Source organism: Oryzias latipes, chromosome 24 (genome assembly GCF_002234675.1).
Source record: "Oryzias latipes chromosome 24, ASM223467v1".
NCBI classification, from domain to species: domain Eukaryota; kingdom Metazoa; phylum Chordata; class Actinopteri; order Beloniformes; family Adrianichthyidae; genus Oryzias; species Oryzias latipes.
The window spans coordinates 742,973-758,258 of record NC_019882.2 but is presented as its reverse complement, the minus strand read 5'-3'; the positions used below and the strand labels follow the sequence as shown (position 1 = coordinate 758,258).

Genomic DNA, 15,286 nt, shown 5'->3' with positions numbered 1-15,286 from the left:
CTCAGGCCAAGCCGGAGAGGACGGCGGAGGAGAGCGACCGGCTCCGGAAGCTGATGCTGGAGTGGCAGTTCCAGAAACGGCTGCAGGAGTCCAAGCAGAGCGAGGAGGACGAGGAGGAGGAGGACGACGAAGACGTGGACACCATGCTGATCATGCAGAGGCTGGAGGCCGAGAAGAGAGCCAGGGTGAGACGGGGAGGGGGGGTCCGTGTGAGAGAGGAGGAGCGCCGCGGGAATCCCACTTCTGTTTTTCAAACTCCGTTACCCATCAGCCCCCCCTCCAAGAGCCCAGGCTGATGGGGGGGGGGGAACAGAACCAGCTTCAAAGACGGGAAGGCGCCCCCCTCCCCGACATGAATGTGCATCTGCAACACGCTTCTGCCATCGCTTTGCCATGCTGACCCGCTGGGGGGGGGTTCAAAGAGGGGGGTCCAGTCCAACATGCAGGTGTCCCAGACAGCATTGCTTGGGTTTGAATTGGCGTGGGGGGGTCCTTCTCTTAGTTTTCTGCAGCCCCCCCATCTCCTCAGTTTCTTCCTCCTGTTTTCTGTAATGGATGGGAACCCCCCCCCGTTTCTGGTATTTAGCCTTTTTTCTTATCTCCCCCCCCCTGACTGTTCTTCTTCTGCAGCAGCAGACTGCTGTCCCAGCTATCTCTGTTCTAGACTTGGTATGTTGGACTTTCCTGTCCCCGCCCTTACATCACTTCCTGTCCCACCCTTACATCACTTCCTGTCCACCGTCTGTGTCTCTCCTCTTTGTGGGGGGGTTGATGTGTGGCTGGGGGAGAGCCACGGGGCGTGGGGGGGCATGGCTGCACGTTTACGTGGAACCTGCATGGCTGAATGCATCAGTGGGGGGGGGGGGCATGGTTGTGGTTATGTGGATTTTGTTGACCCCTCCCTCATCCATCCATCTGTGTGAGCTGTGCCCCCTCCCTCCTTCAGGGGCGCCGTTCTCATTGGAGGCCAACAAAAATTAGTGTCCATCCGAGGGAGGCGGCCTCGCACGCGTCATGTGACAGTGTTTGTGAGCAGGGGGCGGGGCTTGCTGCATGTGGGTGTTTGCGTCTGTGGTGCGCCGCCGCGGCGTCTGACCCGCCTGCTTGTTTGTCGATCAGCTGCAGGACGAGGAGCGGCGCCGCAAGCAGCAGCTGGAGGAGATCCGGAAGCGGGAGGCGGAGGAGCAGGCCAAGCAGCAGCTGGAGGAGGAAAGGAGGTGGAGGGAAGAGGAGCGCGTCAGGCGGGAGGCGGAGGAGAAGGTCGGTGTCACCCGTTCCCTGGCGCCGGACTGCAGGCGTCTGCTGCACGACTCTGACACCTTTACACGCTCGCCGCTGTTCTCGCCACTGACATGACACGACGCGTAGACGCTCCTGCGGGCGTCTCCTCCAGAGCACGCCGTGATCCGGATGAGACCCGGTTCTCCAGAACACGGCGTGATCCGGGTGTCATCGCCATCAGCCTCCCAGGATCTGATCAGAAACGCCTTTACGTCCATCAGAACCTTCATCCAAACTCAGTCAGGAAATGATCGTTTCTGGATACTTTCAAAATAAAAGCTCTGGTCGTGAGAGATGTTAGCGGAGCTGGAAGCCCGGCGTTATGACATCATCACCCGGCGGCGTTCATGTCGAGCGCGCGTGTAAAGGTGTCGGTGACCTGAAAGCAGCAGAGGAGGAGGAAGTGGGAGGAGCCTGCAGCGGTCGTCCTGGATGCTGCACCCCCCCTCCACAGAGGAAAGCTGATGTTAGGACTGCTGCCCCCCCACTTAAGTGTTAATGTTGTGTTGGTGGCCCCCACCTGTACAGGTTTCAGCCCCCCCTTAATGTGTTGATGTTGTAAGTGCACCCCCCCCCCGCAGCATCATGTCTCATGTTTTGTGGGGGGGGGGCTTTACTTTTTAGTTCTTCCATCAGCAAGGCTGCAGTGCAGACCCCCCCCCCCCATCATCATACTCCATACATTCATAGAGACCCTCAGGGTCATCCCCCCCCCCCCCCATCATACCACCTTCAGTTCATTCATGCCCCCCCAAGCATAGAACAGGTCTGCAGACAACAGCCCCCCCCACACCAGGGCAGATGTCATCACCATGGAGACCGGCTGAGAAGAGTCTAGAACGGGGGGGCGTCCAGTCCTGTTCCTCCTTCTGTGAGGGCGGGGTCTAGTTTGGGGGTGGCTGGTCCAGTGGGGGGGTTGGCCCCTCCCTGATGAGTCTTAGCTACTCCCCCAAACGTGTCTGTAGCTAGTTAGCAGGAGCCAGTGAGGGTGGGGTTTACTAACAGGTTGTCCCTCCCCAGAGGAGACAGGAGGAGGAGTACTACGCCCGCCTGGAGGCGGAGCGGCGGCGGCAGCACGAGGAGGCGGAGAGAAAGCTGCTGACCCCCGACGAGCCGGCCGGTCTGTATCGGCCCCCGCTGCCTCGGGATTACCAACCCCCCGCCCCTAACAACCCTACTAACACCCCCCCACCCCCGCCACAGAGAAACGCCTCTTACCTCAAAACCCAGGTCTCCTCCCCCGACACGCTCTACACCGCCACGTTCGTCTCCAGCGCCGGAGATGAGGAAGACGAGGACGAAGGCCCCAGAGGCGGCGGCCAATCAGGTCAGGCCAAGCAGACGGCGACCCGGAAGTCCTACAGCGACCTTCCGGCCGCCGCCTCAGCCAACCCCAGCAGGCCTCAGCCGCCGCCCATCGCGCGCAAGCCCCGCCCCGTTTCTGACGGCATCTTCCTGTCCGGCTCCTTCCAGCCGCCCAACAACTCCAACAGTACGGCCCCCCCCCTTCCTTCTAAACCCAGCTCCGGCCCCCCAGGAGGCGTGAAAGGTAGAACAGAGAGGGGAGGGAGGCGGGCCCATCGCGGCCCCCCCTCACAACTTCCTCTTCTTCTCCTTCAGGGTTTAGGTTTCCTGTTCTCTTTGGGGGGGTCACATCCTTTCACTGTCTTTATTCATGATCCATGGACCCCCCCATCAATCATGTTTCTTTGTATCTGGGTGTCTGTAGTTTCTTCTCCACTGCTCTCCCCCCCCACGAGCACCAGAGATCAGAAAAAAGCAATCGACCCCCCCTGCAGACTGAGACCTTCAGAGCCAATCACAGTACTGTTGGTGTTGTCGCTCTGCCCCCCCCCCCCCCCCCTGCTTAGCTTCAAAGCAAGGAGACGTCATTTCACCCTCATAGACCCCCCCCCCCCTTAACAGTGAGAGACTCAGCTGTTTGTCTGTGTTTGTTTGACCCCCCCCCCCATGAATGGAGCAGACCAAACTCTGAGGGGGCGTCGTCTAAAACCAGCTTTGAAGCTGCTGTCCTTTGATCCTCTCTGGAGAAGCTCCGCCCAGAACCCCCCCCCACCCAGCAGACATGTCCAGACTCCTCCTCCTCCTGGTTCTGGTCCAAACATCCTCAGACAAACAGCTGAAGCAGACTGAACTGGTTCTGCCCCTGCCGTCCTGGAGGGGGCGCTCTCACCTGCCGTACAGGACCTCAGTTCATCCCACTAATGCCCCCACCTCCCCATACCCCCCAGGAATGAGCCTGCATGTCTCCAGCTCTGCGTTCTCCTTGTCTTTTGCTTTTTGCTGCCTGATGCTCTCTGCCTGATCTCCTCCCAGGCTCCTCCTTCTGCTTTCTTAGCTCCTCCTCCTAAAACCAGAGGCCCCGCCCTGAGCTCCCAGCTCTGGAAGCTCTGACTCAGAAAAACCAGAATTTTCTGGTCTGAACCACGCCATGTTCTGTGGTGATGCCGTCTCTGTTTGCACCCGGACTGTTCTGACCCCCCAGCAGAACCACGGAGGCGTTAAAGCTCCCATCAGATTAAACCCATCACTTTCAGAACCTCCTCCAGCTCCTAACCCTGACCCGGTTGGTTCTAATGTTCTCCTAAAACATCTGGATTTAGGACCGGCTGCTGCTGGGCTCTGCAGAACCTCAGGATCTTCTGGGTTCTAGGTGCAGACAGGGACCGGCCTCACCAGGGAGTCTGTGGAGTCTCTGGGTTGGTTCTGGTGAACCGGCTCAGGATGATCTCCTGCTGTGACCCAAACTTTGCTCCTTCTAGCTGTTCTGGTTCCGGACTCGGCCTAACGCTTCTCTTCTGCTTTGGCTGCTCTGTGAGGAAGAACTGTGGACCAGAGGAGCTGCTGGGTTCCGTTGGTCTAAAACCGAACGGAAAGTCCGGGAGGTTCTGGGACCCAGCAGCTCCTCGGGTCGTAGTGGTTCTGAAGAACAAGGCTGACTGATGTTCTTGTGCAGGATTTGGTTCACACACTGGAAACCCGGCAGGCGTTGTAGGAACCGGAGAAGTCTACAAGGATCCGAGGGACCGATGGGCCAAGAGGTGAGTCCCGTTCTGCGTGGGGGCGGGGCTAGAGCACAGCTGGTGTTTTCAGCCTGAGGAGGGGGCCGCTGTGCTCTAAGCTCCGCCCCCTCGGACCAACGGTGCAGCGGCGGGTGTCCTCACAGCCGTGTGTGGTGTCTGCAGTCAGGAGCAGGAGAACTCCGTCCCCGGCGGCGCCCCCGAGAGCCTCACCTTCAAGGAGCGCCAGCGTCTCTTCTCCCAGGGGAAGGAGGTGTCCAACAAGGTCAAGGCGTCTCGCAAACTCATGGAGCTGGAGAACGAGCTCAACACCAAGCAGTAGGGCCCAGGCGTCGCCACGGAGACGCCGCCTCCGCTGAACTGCAGCCTCCGGCGCCGCCGTCTAGCCCTCCCTGCCTCTGTCGCTCACAGACGTAGATCGATAAAGCACTGTACATTTTGAATCCTATGTAGTTCAGAGGAGGAGGATCTATTTTTGTTTGGAAAGTGGTTCTGGGGTGAAGGATCAGACTATTCTCATTTTTAATTTTTTAAATATGAACATTTTTATCCTTTTTTTTGTTCTTTCCGTGTTTCTTTCATAACTCCGGTTCTGTTCTGCTGCAGAACCGGTTCCAGCCTGGTCCTGGTTCCTTTGTTCAGCATTGCATCCACAGCTGCAGTTCTTCTGAACTGAGAGGATGTTTCTGTAAATACTGCAGTGACCCCCCCCCCCCGGTTCTCTCACGGCGCCGGTTCTCCCTCCGTTTGCTTTTACAGATATTTATTTCAGACTTTAAATGTAGCTCAGCAGGAACATCTCAGCTGATCGGAGACACTTTTCCTTTGTAGGTTTCAAACCAACCAATCAGATGTTTAGCCTTTTGTAAATCATTAATAAATAGATTTTTCAACACTTGGACTGTTTCCCGCTGCTTCCATCCCCGACAGCACCACCCAGTGGTGGACGACAGAACTGAACCCTGCAGAATGTGTCACACAGCCTTTATTGTTCTGTTGTATTTAGAAATGAACATAAACAGAGTGATATTCACTCATGAAGAGCCAAACTTTTAACTTAAAACAGAAAATTTAAGCTCAATTGAAATGATAGTGTTTTATTTTGAAGGGGAACGATCACCCCTTCCTGTAGGCCGTGAGTCTGCTGCCATCAGTTGAAGGAGGGGCTAAAGGTGAGCGTGGAGGCGTGGCCCTAAAGGCGGCGGTCTGCCCGTCACATGATTGGTCACAGAAACTTGTCCTGATGAGGAAAATCTGGATGAAAGATTTGAGGTTTTTACCTATTTTGGTAAAATTCAGAGTTCTGGATATTTGAGTTTCAAAAAGTTTACTTGGTTAAAAAAACGACTAAATGTCATCAAAGTGAATTTTTCCATCCCGTTTGGGTTTTGAGGATGAAAGCAGCAGAGAGGAGCGTTCCTACCTTACAGCGGCGTGGGGGGGTCATCCGTCTTCATCTCCACCTCCTGTCCCTCATCTTCAGCAGAAGCTGGACTCTGAGGAAGAAGATGGGAGCAGCTTCATTGGTTGATGGCGCCGTGGGGCTGAGACGGCGTTCGGTAGGACCACCCACCTGGTTCTGGAGCGCCAGGCCAGCGTTCTCCAGCTCGGTGGCGGCGTGGACGCCATCAGCAACAACATCCACCCCCCAGCGGGAGCCCGACAGACGCTCTCTGAAGAAGATCTGGAGGTTCTTCTGACACACGAGCTCCTTGAAGAAGAGCGCCGCCTCCTCGGACCAGCGCCCAGCAGCCGCCCTGACTCCCCTCAGGCAGCAGGAGAGGGTCAGCCTGGGGATCTTGGAAAGCTCCTCCGGGAGCTTCTTCAGCTCGGACAAGCGCTGGAGCGGCACACACCGCTGGTAGCCATAATCCACCAGGTCCAGGATCAGGGCGGAGTCCGTGCCGACAATCTGAGTCCTGCACCACCTCTGCTCCGCCTGAAACAAGCAGCAGGATCCCGGCAGGGCGTCCGAGAGAGGCGGCGCCGCCTCCACCAGCTCGTCCAGCAGCAGGGACACCTCCACCATGGAGAGGAGCCACCCGTCCAGGGCCACGCTGAAGTCGGAGGGCGTGGTGACGGAAGCCGCCACGCCGGCGTACGCTCGGTCTGTTTCAACGGGAGCGGTGTGGAGGGGCTGGGGGGCCGCGGGACCTTCTTCTGAGAACGATTCAGCCAGAATCTCCTCCTCTGATGCTTTGGCGTCCTCCTCACAGAGCAGCAGCTCCTCTTCTGCTTTGGGGTTCCACGTTTGCGTCCAGGTTCCTTCAACCCCACACTGGGGGGTTGTGCTGACGGCGAGGCGCGGGAGGCCACGCCGCTGCTGCTTGGCGGGTCTTGTAGGATCCAGAAGGAAAAGGTCTTCATCCGCGTTCTGCAGACAGAGGCTGTTCTGCACCTGGACCCCCCCATCCAGACGCTCTGACTGGACCTCCTGGAGTCCAGCGCTCCGGCCCGACAGAACCATCCCAGGTTCTGGGTCTCCAGCTTTGATGGTTGATGCTGGAAGAGGTTCTGTGTTCTGGAGCTCTTCTTCACACACTCCTGACTGCTCTGCAGGTGAACCTGGGGGGCGTGTCCTATTCTGACATTCACTTTCACCTTCAGGTTCATCCTTCGGATCCAGAACCACCACGCGGACCTGCCACTGAAGTCCGCTTTGACAAACAAATTCAACCAGAAGTGGCGTCTCCAGCATGGCGTCGGCGAGCGCAGCATCACCTGTGTAGGTGTTGGCGTGCAGCAGCGAGCACGCCACGCTCAGCCTGTGCTGGCGCCGATGCTCCTCCGGCAGAGCAAAGATCTTCTCCCTGCCAACCGCTGCAGAGTTCCCGTAGTCTATGAAGTCCACGCCAAAGGAGCCGCCCTCCCGGCTCTGCACCACGGAGCGGTACAGAGCGCCGTCCTCCACGAACTCGGCCAGCACCATGTCGCCGTTCCTCACACAGGAAACGGGCGTCAGGGAGTCCCTGACGGCGTCCGAGTTGAGATCTTCCTCCATCTTCCAGATGGCAGCCTGGTCCTCAGAGAGCTGGAGGAAGAAGCTGCTGACGGAGGTGAAGAAGGAGGTGAACGCTCTGGCCCTGAACCCGGGTCCAATCTTCTTGTTGATCACAGGCGTTACCGGAGGGCGCCGTTCCTCCTCGCCGTGACTTTGCTGTGGTGACAGAACTGGTTTCCGTGCTTGTTTGGCGTTGGAGGAGCTCTTCGTCCTCTTCTTGCACTCTCCCTTGTCTTCAGCCTTCTGCAGGTCTTTGGTCTTGTCCTCCCACAGCGAGTTTCTGGAGGCTTTGGCGGCAGGCGGCGTGTTCCTCCTCTCTGGATTCCTGCCGTTTCTTCTGGAATGGCGTTTTTTGTTGTTGCAGGCGTTTGTCAGAGCGGCTGGATTGAGTGACAGCTTGGCGAGCAGCTCTCTGACCTTCTGGTTAACGTGGACGTTTCCATCATACAGGTCCACGTCAAACGAGCCGTCTTTCCTCCTCCCCGTCACCACGGCCGTCATGGACCTGTCCAGAGCCGCGTCCATCAGCCAGCCTTTGGCGTCTGCGCACAGAGGGCGGTTGGACACTGCCACCAGGTTACACTTCAGCGCCTGCATGGGCGTGTCCAGCAGACACCTGCAGGCCGCAGGAATAGCTGCGATGTTGTTTTTCTCACAGATATACGTGTTTCCATAGTCCACAAAAAACACAAAGACGTACGGCGGCGCCGCAGCGCGCAGGACGGAGCATCTGTACCATTTCCCGTCCAGATATTTGGCCAGACACGGCTTCTTCTGGACTCCGTCCCAGCCGCTCGGCTGCCCGCTCTCGCACAGCACCGTTGTGACTCTGTCCAGCTCCTTCATGGCGCCCGTGTTGTTGCCCAGCTGGCAGTAGAACTCTCTCTGACTGCTGACGTGGGTGACGTAGACCCGCTCTCTGTTTCCAGCGCTCAGGCCAAACGCGGAGTAGACGAAGGACTCCGGACACACTGCGGCCGTCGGTTCTGATCCGTCTCCGGTCGGGCCGAGCTCGGCCAGCCTGCTGTTCACAGACTGCCGAGTGAGGGTGTTGTAGAGCCGCACCACATGGCACGGCCCTTCACCTTTGACCTTTAACACACACACCAGCTGACACTCCAAGTGTTCGGGACCGTCGAGCACAAAGGTGCGCAGCAGGTCAGCGCCGTCCGGACCGTCACGGCTGAGCGGGCGGTTCAGGCTGCAGCGGAAAGCTTGTCCTTCCAAACCAACGAATTCCAGCTTCAGTCCCTGAAGACGGTCCGCTGTGACCTGGAGGGTCGGACCCCAGTCCACAAGCATCACTCTGAAAGCATCCGTCTTTTGCTCTACCACCGCCCCTCTGTACCAGCGGTCATCCAGAGGGGACCTGACCACACAGCACCGATCCCCCGGCTGGAAGGGGACCGTGTGCTTGTCGTAGTACTGCTGAATTTCTAGCATCAGTTCCTCCAGAGCAGGAGCCGTGACTCGAGGCTGACACCAGAACTCTGACAGAGAGCTGATGTGAGAACAGCACACAGGAAACTGGCTGCCAGGCTTCAAACTCAACGCCGTGAAGCCGGCGAGGCCTTTAACGTGCTCAGCGCCGTTTTTAAAGTGGTTCCTCCCGACATCCTCGTGGTAGGTGCGGGCCGTGGTGGCGCTGGGCCCAGACCCTTGGTTTTTTGGCACCATGGAAATGTAGTGGGCTAGCTTAGAGGAGGTGAGAAGCTCAGCGACGCTGGCTGGACTTCCTTTCCTAAAGAGGTCTACGATCACTTTGTGTTTTCTTATTTGGACCACGTGGACCTGCAGGGTTCTGCCCATCACAGCTTCTCTGAAAAAGTCACATGACTCTGTCGTCCAGAAGTCGTCAGTAGGAACCACGTTATCTAGACCACAACAGACGGCAAAAGCGGGTCTGCTGGAAAAAGTCTCTGGGAGGTTCTTGATTGCGATGTGAGGAACCTTCTCGATGTTCCCATAATCGATGAAGAGAACCTCGGCTCCGTAGCTGAGGTTGTTCAGCACCACGGCTCTGTAGAAGTGCATGTCCGCCTCGTACAGAGCACAGCACATGGCCCCCCGCTTGGGGTCCACCAGGACGTCTTCACACAGCTTCTGTTTTTCATAGTGCTCCTTCATTTTTGCCGCCATCTCCTGACAGGCGTCGCGACCGCTGGCTGAGACCACCCAGAAGTTCTCTGGGTCTTTGGCGAACTGGACGTAGCCCTCAAAGGCCGAGCCGCCCCGTATCTTCTCCTCTGCCAGCGTTTGGCTCAGGAGATCGCACATGACCGACCCATCAAACTCGGCGCCCTTTGGGGGTGGGAGGGGCCTGGCTTTAGAGCTTGGCTCCTCCGGAGGCTCTGGGTCTGTCGACAGATCCTCTTTGACCCCAGTTATGGTGACTGTGTACAGAAACGGCTCTTTCTGGAAACCGCCGATGTTCACCGTCAGAACTCCACCGAGAAGTCCCGCCCTGAACGCTTTTTCGTCCCGGTCGGTGACGGCGGCGAGTCTGCAGGGGAAGGCCAGGGGGGCCGAATTAAAACCAAGCGCAGGCAGCTTGTGGACGCTGTCGGCTCTGACTGTTTCAAAGTATCCGCAGTCGATGAAGAAAACTTTAAGGTGAGATGGGATGGGGGCGGACAGAAGGAAACCTCGGTACCACTTCTCATCTTTTCCTTTCACTGCACACAGTTCATCCAGGCTCTGCTGGCTCTTCTGCTCACGGTCACACGAGGCACCTATCTGACTGGACATTTTGCTGAGATCCGCCTCTGAGCTCACCATCCGACAGTAAAACAGGCCCATGTTGAAAGCAGCTGTAACCCGCACTTCAGCCTCAGTTCCACAAGCTAACCTGGGCCCGCAGAAGGACAGGAAGTCTCTGTACCTCTGCAGGAGGGGTCGAACTCTCTGCTTCCCACTCAGGGGGTCGGACTTTTGAACAAATTCTACGTCTGTGAGCATCTCAACCAAACACAGGAAGGTATCTGAGTCCACGTGCCGCCCAAAGCCATGCTGGACGAGGTCACGGTTGATTTCGGGAGCTTCCAGTAAGACGACGTGGTGAGGAAGAGTCCCGTGAACAAAGCCTGTGAGGTTTCGGCCAATCAGGTTAGAGAAGAACTTGTCCACCGAAGACTGACAACAGCTCTGAAAGAGCAAGACATCTGCCAGAAACCCGCAGATCAGTTTTGGAGGCAAAGAGAGCAGCTCCTCTGGGCAGGACGATATGCGGGAAACGTCAACCGTCACGACGTTCCCCTCATCTATCAGGAGAACGTCGTACGAGCTCTCCTCTCTGTTCTGAACTCTCCCTCGGAACCACTGAGCCGAGTCCCTGTCCTCCACCAGGCAGATCTCACCGACGTCCACAGCAACGTGGGTCTTCGGGAACCGCTGGATTTCTGCGGTCAGGGCGCAGTAGTCCGCCTCACACGTGCTCAGGTACTGGCCCTGGAAATGGATCAGAGCCGACTCAGCGTCCCAGTCCAGGTGAGTCAGCTTCAGGTCAACCAAGGAAGCAGATGAGCCCGAGTCATGTGACCTGCAGGTACAAGAATGACTGCAGTCAAAGGCGTCTGACATCATTCATTAGAACAGGATTCATCTGAATAAGAGAAATTCAGCAAACATTGAAATATGTTTCTGTCCAAATTTAAGATCAGACAAAAACATAAATACAGTTTTTATTTTTCTTCTTCAAAGTCTGAATCTGTCTTTGTTTTCTTTTCCATCTTCTGTCTTTGCTCTGCATTCAAATTCACATTAAAACAAAGCACTATTAATTATTGTGTGTCACATATAAACCTGCGCCACTCACAATAAGTTGGGGATATGGATAAAACTGTGGCTGCCGTGTAAACCGTGTGATTTGGGGGATGGGGGGTTATTTTGTAGTGACAGACACACCTCCCTTAGTGCTTTCCACACGATGGTCTCACTCCTTAAAGTGTCTTTAGGGCTGGATATCACCAAATATTAATAATTATTATTATTTACACCAAACATTTACAGAATCAACTCGATTCTGAACAAGGTTTACACATTTAGAGTTATAGAAACACAATACGATACAGTTCATACAGCAAAATTACAAAAAGGAGAAGATCCAACAGAAATGTATGTATGTGTAGCCTAATGCTAGCCAAGCGCTAGCATTAGCCGTACTATGGGAAATTCCATTATATGTTAGCATCAAGCTAGCAGACGTTCCCTTCACTGCAGTTTTGCGTTACGTCACTGGAAAAGGAAAGGCACAAACAATCGATCTCCACTTATATGGATCAGGTATTGATTTAAGTTCCATCAATTTGAATCAATCAATTTTATCAACCCAGCCCTAGACTGTGTCTGACTTATTGGCCCAAAACCTTCTAAAAGAAAAAAACCTCTTCAATGTCTATGAATGTTAGCATTCTGTTTAGTCAGTCAGTCATTCAAAGTTCATCGCTCTAACGCCATGAACATGAACGGACGAGCCGCTCCACCCGACCACAGAACCTTCAGGTTGGTAGCAGACAGTCAGGTGTTGCATCGGCAGACTTGGATCACGACTCAGAACTACTGTCAGAGCTTGTGACCGACCCAGGAGTGGAGCCCCGCCCCAGTGACGGACCACCATGACCAGAACCTAAGGACCTTTGACCTCAGACACGGTTTAGCAAACGCCACACAGCTGCAGGCTCGTTTTCCAGATGTGAAGGGTACTCAGGTTTCTAAAAAGACCAATCACAACCGACTCCACCCCTTTGACTAGAATGACAGACGACCGCTTCAGGTGACTCCACCCACACCAAGACAGCGCCGTGAACGCTTGCAGTACAGACCATGTGACCTGGACCATGCAGCAACGGTCTACCAACATGTTCACCAATGAGGGTCGGGACACAGAAATGATGGTCATCAGCTTTGCTGGAGAAGGCGAGGTGACCGATACACCGAGGTCCACATGGTCTCCAGGGTTATTTGGTGGAGGAGGAGCAACAGTCTGGACAGGCATCACCCGGTTATTGTTGACGCTCTTATCCCAGAATTGTCACAGCTGGACTTCAGGAAGTGGGAGTGGCTCATGGTACGGCCAGCAATGACCCCTGACCTGAACCCCATAGGCCCGTCTGGGACCAGCTGAAGCAGAGACTGGATGATTGGACCCCCAAGTGACCTGCAGAACCGCATGTAGCACTTGTAGGAGAGTGGAACTCCTCAGAACAACATCATGAGGTTAGTGAGGAGCAGGAAACGTCGCCGTCACGCTGTCATTGCATCAAATGACACATATCAAACTAATGAAAATGGTGCTTCTTCTCATTCATTATTAGTCAAATCAAAGAAAAGTTACATTTTTCATTAAGATTCAGACCAAATAGGAAAGACATGACAATAAAAACATCCACAACTTGTTTTGAGTCTACATGTGGCACACACAGTTCTATGTTCTGGGTTCTCTTTTCTTAAGCTCTGTCATCTCTCTTTTACTTGTGCTTGTTTTTGTGTGTTTTATTATGAGGGGCTTATTTAATGATTTTATTTCATATCTGGGGTTTGTTTTTATTGTATTCTTGTTTGTTTTTTATGGAAAGCACCTTGAGCTGTCTGTTTGACATGAAAGGTGCTTTATAAATAAAAGTAATTTGAATTTGAATTATGTAAACCACATGTGTCAAACTCAAGGCCGGGGGCCAAATGTGCCCCCCCCCCATGTTATTTCATGCGGCCACGAGAGCATAAAGGTTTTTAATTTCTTAAAATAACATTTTTCTTTAGTTGATTACATATTCTTCATGTGTAGCTGTTGTAATTATTCAGTGTTTGCAGACAAATTGTTGTCATCAGACCATCAGTTGCATGTGAGGCTGTGTGTTACACTATAATACATGTTCTTTCTAACTCAGTTTGATGTTATTTGTCTTTATTCACTTGGACAGTTTGATCCTTCATTAACAGAGTTATGTGGGTTTTATTAAGTGAACAAAATTTAAAAGCATTTATGCTAGAATAACAAGCAAACATCTGTTTTCTATGTAACTTTAATTGTCACTTTAAAATGTTATAATACATAATAATGATTTTTTTAACATTAAGGAGTAGTTATATTCGTTTTTCATTACATTTAGTTCAGTGTATAAGTTATTTCTGGTCCTTTGAGGACAGCTTTATGCTGACGTGGCCCCCAGTGAAAATGAGTTTGACCCCCCCTGATGTAAGGCATAGGAACAGATGATGAAATCATGCTTCATTCAAACATTTCTGCCTTTTTCTCCAGTGGTTGTACTTACATTTCATGACAGGAAATGGGCGTGGACGGCATTGTGATCAATCTGGAAATAGCTAAAAAAGTTAGGAACAAGAAGTAAAACTATCAGTTACTCAATCACAAATGCAGAAATGCACGTCTCTCTGTGCATTTTAACAGGAAACATGAACACATGTTCTGTCAGTTATGGTGAGAACTGGCTGCGTGTTTGGTTTTTCATCCTGATACGAAGAAGAACCAGAAATATGGAATTATTACAACTGAGTTAAGAGAGGAAAAACAAACAGAACCAAACACAGCAATGCAGCCTAACCCTAAAAAGTGTTCATACTTGTAATGAGAGATTTGTGTGTCTGTATGTGTTACACATCTGTAGAATAGAAATGTGTTGGTCTGTGAAGCCTTTCATAATTACTAGAAAAATGGTCATAAAAATGCTTTTAAACGTCCTGCGCACATCCGAGCCATTAATAATCCCAATAATGTCAACACTGGAGCTGAAGCTACGATGTTAAGAGATGAAACGTAAACTGGACTTCTGTCTTCGTTTTCAACTACGAAACAAAAAAACTCAACAGTTGTGAATCTGCACCAACACTTTATTTTGGAATGTCGTTCACTTCCGGTGGGAGTAGTCCTGCGCATTCGGCTTTTTTAGCTTATAAAATTAAAACCCAACATTATTCTACATTTCAGAGAAATACATTGTGCCTGAAATCAACGATCCCCGACGTCGCAAAAATTCATTCTGGAAGTTACTATGGAGCAAGTATCCGAGTACTCGGATACTCGTTACAGCCCTAAGAGATTACTACTGACGGATGAGACTCACAGAACCAGAGATTACTGCTACACACATTAAAATGGTAATTCACGGAACTTTTTTTTATTCATAAAAATATTTTAATGATTTATTTCAAGAGCCCCGCCCCCTCGTCTCTCCGGTTTCCCGCCGGTAAAGCTACTAGCAAGTATGCTAGCTTTTGTCGCTTGTACGTTTTAAAAAAAAAAGTCAAACTCACCTCATGACAGGAAATTTCAGTGCAAACCGAAGAACTTTGTGAACTCTGTACTTATGAAATGGTTAGACTTTTGTAAGATTTCGCGCCACTTTAATTCGCTTCAACTACTCCAGTCTAGCGAACGCTACCAGGTGCGCGCGCATCTATCACCTCCTCAGGCGGACCGCTGCTGCCCCCTGCTGGCGGTTTTTATGACAGGAAATTTTACAGCAGCCGCGCATGCGCTTGGTGGATGTGAACCACAGCAAAAAGCAGAACTGAACCTTCTGCAGCTCAAAATGTTTGTTTTCACATAAATAAAGATACAAAAAAATTTTTCATTTCATTTTTCTTTTTATTTCTACAAATCAACAAAACCAAAAGAACGTGCACAAGTTCTAATACAGTGGTAATAAAAGGGAACAGAACGTATACAATTCTGTTTCCCTGCCCTTTACACTTTTCTGGACTGAGAGGTCTGAGGTCTTTCCAGGTATCTGTTGTAGCCATTCCTCCAGCTTGGGGGTTACTGCCCCCAGTGCTCCAATTACCACAGGCACCACTGTCACCTTCACTTTCCAGGCTTTCTCCAGTTCTTCTCTGAGTCCCTGGTATTTCTCCGTATGTGTGTGTGTGTGTGTGTGTGTGTGTGTATATATATACACACACACACACACACACGGTCAGGACAGACTAGATCAGTGTAGAGTAGACG

The 15,286-nt window shown here is 52.7% G+C and overlaps 2 protein-coding genes across 15 annotated transcripts in view; one reads left to right on the top strand and one right to left on the bottom strand.

Annotated features, from left to right (window-relative positions):
* afdn (afadin, adherens junction formation factor) overlaps window positions 1-5,217 on the top strand; it is a 51,502-nt gene extending 46,285 nt beyond the window's left edge. For 6 of the 13 annotated variants that reach the window (XM_023952967.1, XM_023952965.1, XM_023952961.1 and 3 more), the window contains 6 exons: window positions 6-185; window positions 631-669; window positions 1,120-1,260; window positions 2,302-2,401; window positions 4,259-4,343; window positions 4,488-5,217. In XM_023952967.1, coding sequence (XP_023808735.1) covers window positions 6-185; window positions 631-669; window positions 1,120-1,260; window positions 2,302-2,401; window positions 4,259-4,343; window positions 4,488-4,644 — 702 coding nt within the window. In that variant the 3' untranslated portion in view covers window positions 4,645-5,217. Of the gene's footprint in view, window positions 1-5; window positions 582-630; window positions 670-1,119; window positions 1,261-2,301; window positions 2,402-2,484; window positions 2,831-4,258; window positions 4,344-4,487 lie in introns of those variants that run through there. The other 7 variants (XM_023952970.1, XM_023952960.1, XR_002872865.1 and 4 more) reach the window with 6 other exon arrangements.
* A 72-nt stretch (window positions 5,218-5,289) lies between these two features.
* Window positions 5,290-14,763, bottom strand: LOC101169997 (tudor domain-containing protein 15). Of its 2 annotated transcripts, none has more exons than XM_011493002.3 (5): window positions 14,593-14,763; window positions 13,593-13,644; window positions 5,896-10,861; window positions 5,746-5,818; window positions 5,290-5,576 (listed from the first exon to the last, which is right to left on the bottom strand). In XM_011493002.3, the coding sequence occupies exons 2-4, from the start codon at window positions 13,622-13,624 to the stop codon at window positions 5,747-5,749; spliced, it is 5,070 nt and encodes a 1,689-aa protein (XP_011491304.1). In that variant the 5' UTR covers window positions 13,625-13,644; window positions 14,593-14,763; the 3' UTR covers window positions 5,290-5,576; window position 5,746. The 2 variants fall into 2 exon arrangements, with proteins under 2 accessions (XP_011491304.1, XP_011491303.2); XM_011493001.3 differs by having other exon boundaries at window positions 5,290-5,562.
* Window positions 14,764-15,286: the final 523 nt, after the last annotated feature.

Coding starts and splice junctions, on each gene's coding strand:
- LOC101169997 (XM_011493002.3), bottom strand. CDS start 13,624: ATGCCGTCCACGCCCATTTCCTGTCATGAAAT. Junction 10,862..13,592: donor CCCATTTCCTGTCATGAAAT/GTAAGTACAACC, acceptor TTGTACCTGCAG/GTCACATGACTCGGGCTCAT. Junction 5,819..5,895: donor GCCTGGCGCTCCAGAACCAG/GTGGGTGGTCCT, acceptor CTTCTTCCTCAG/AGTCCAGCTTCTGCTGAAGA.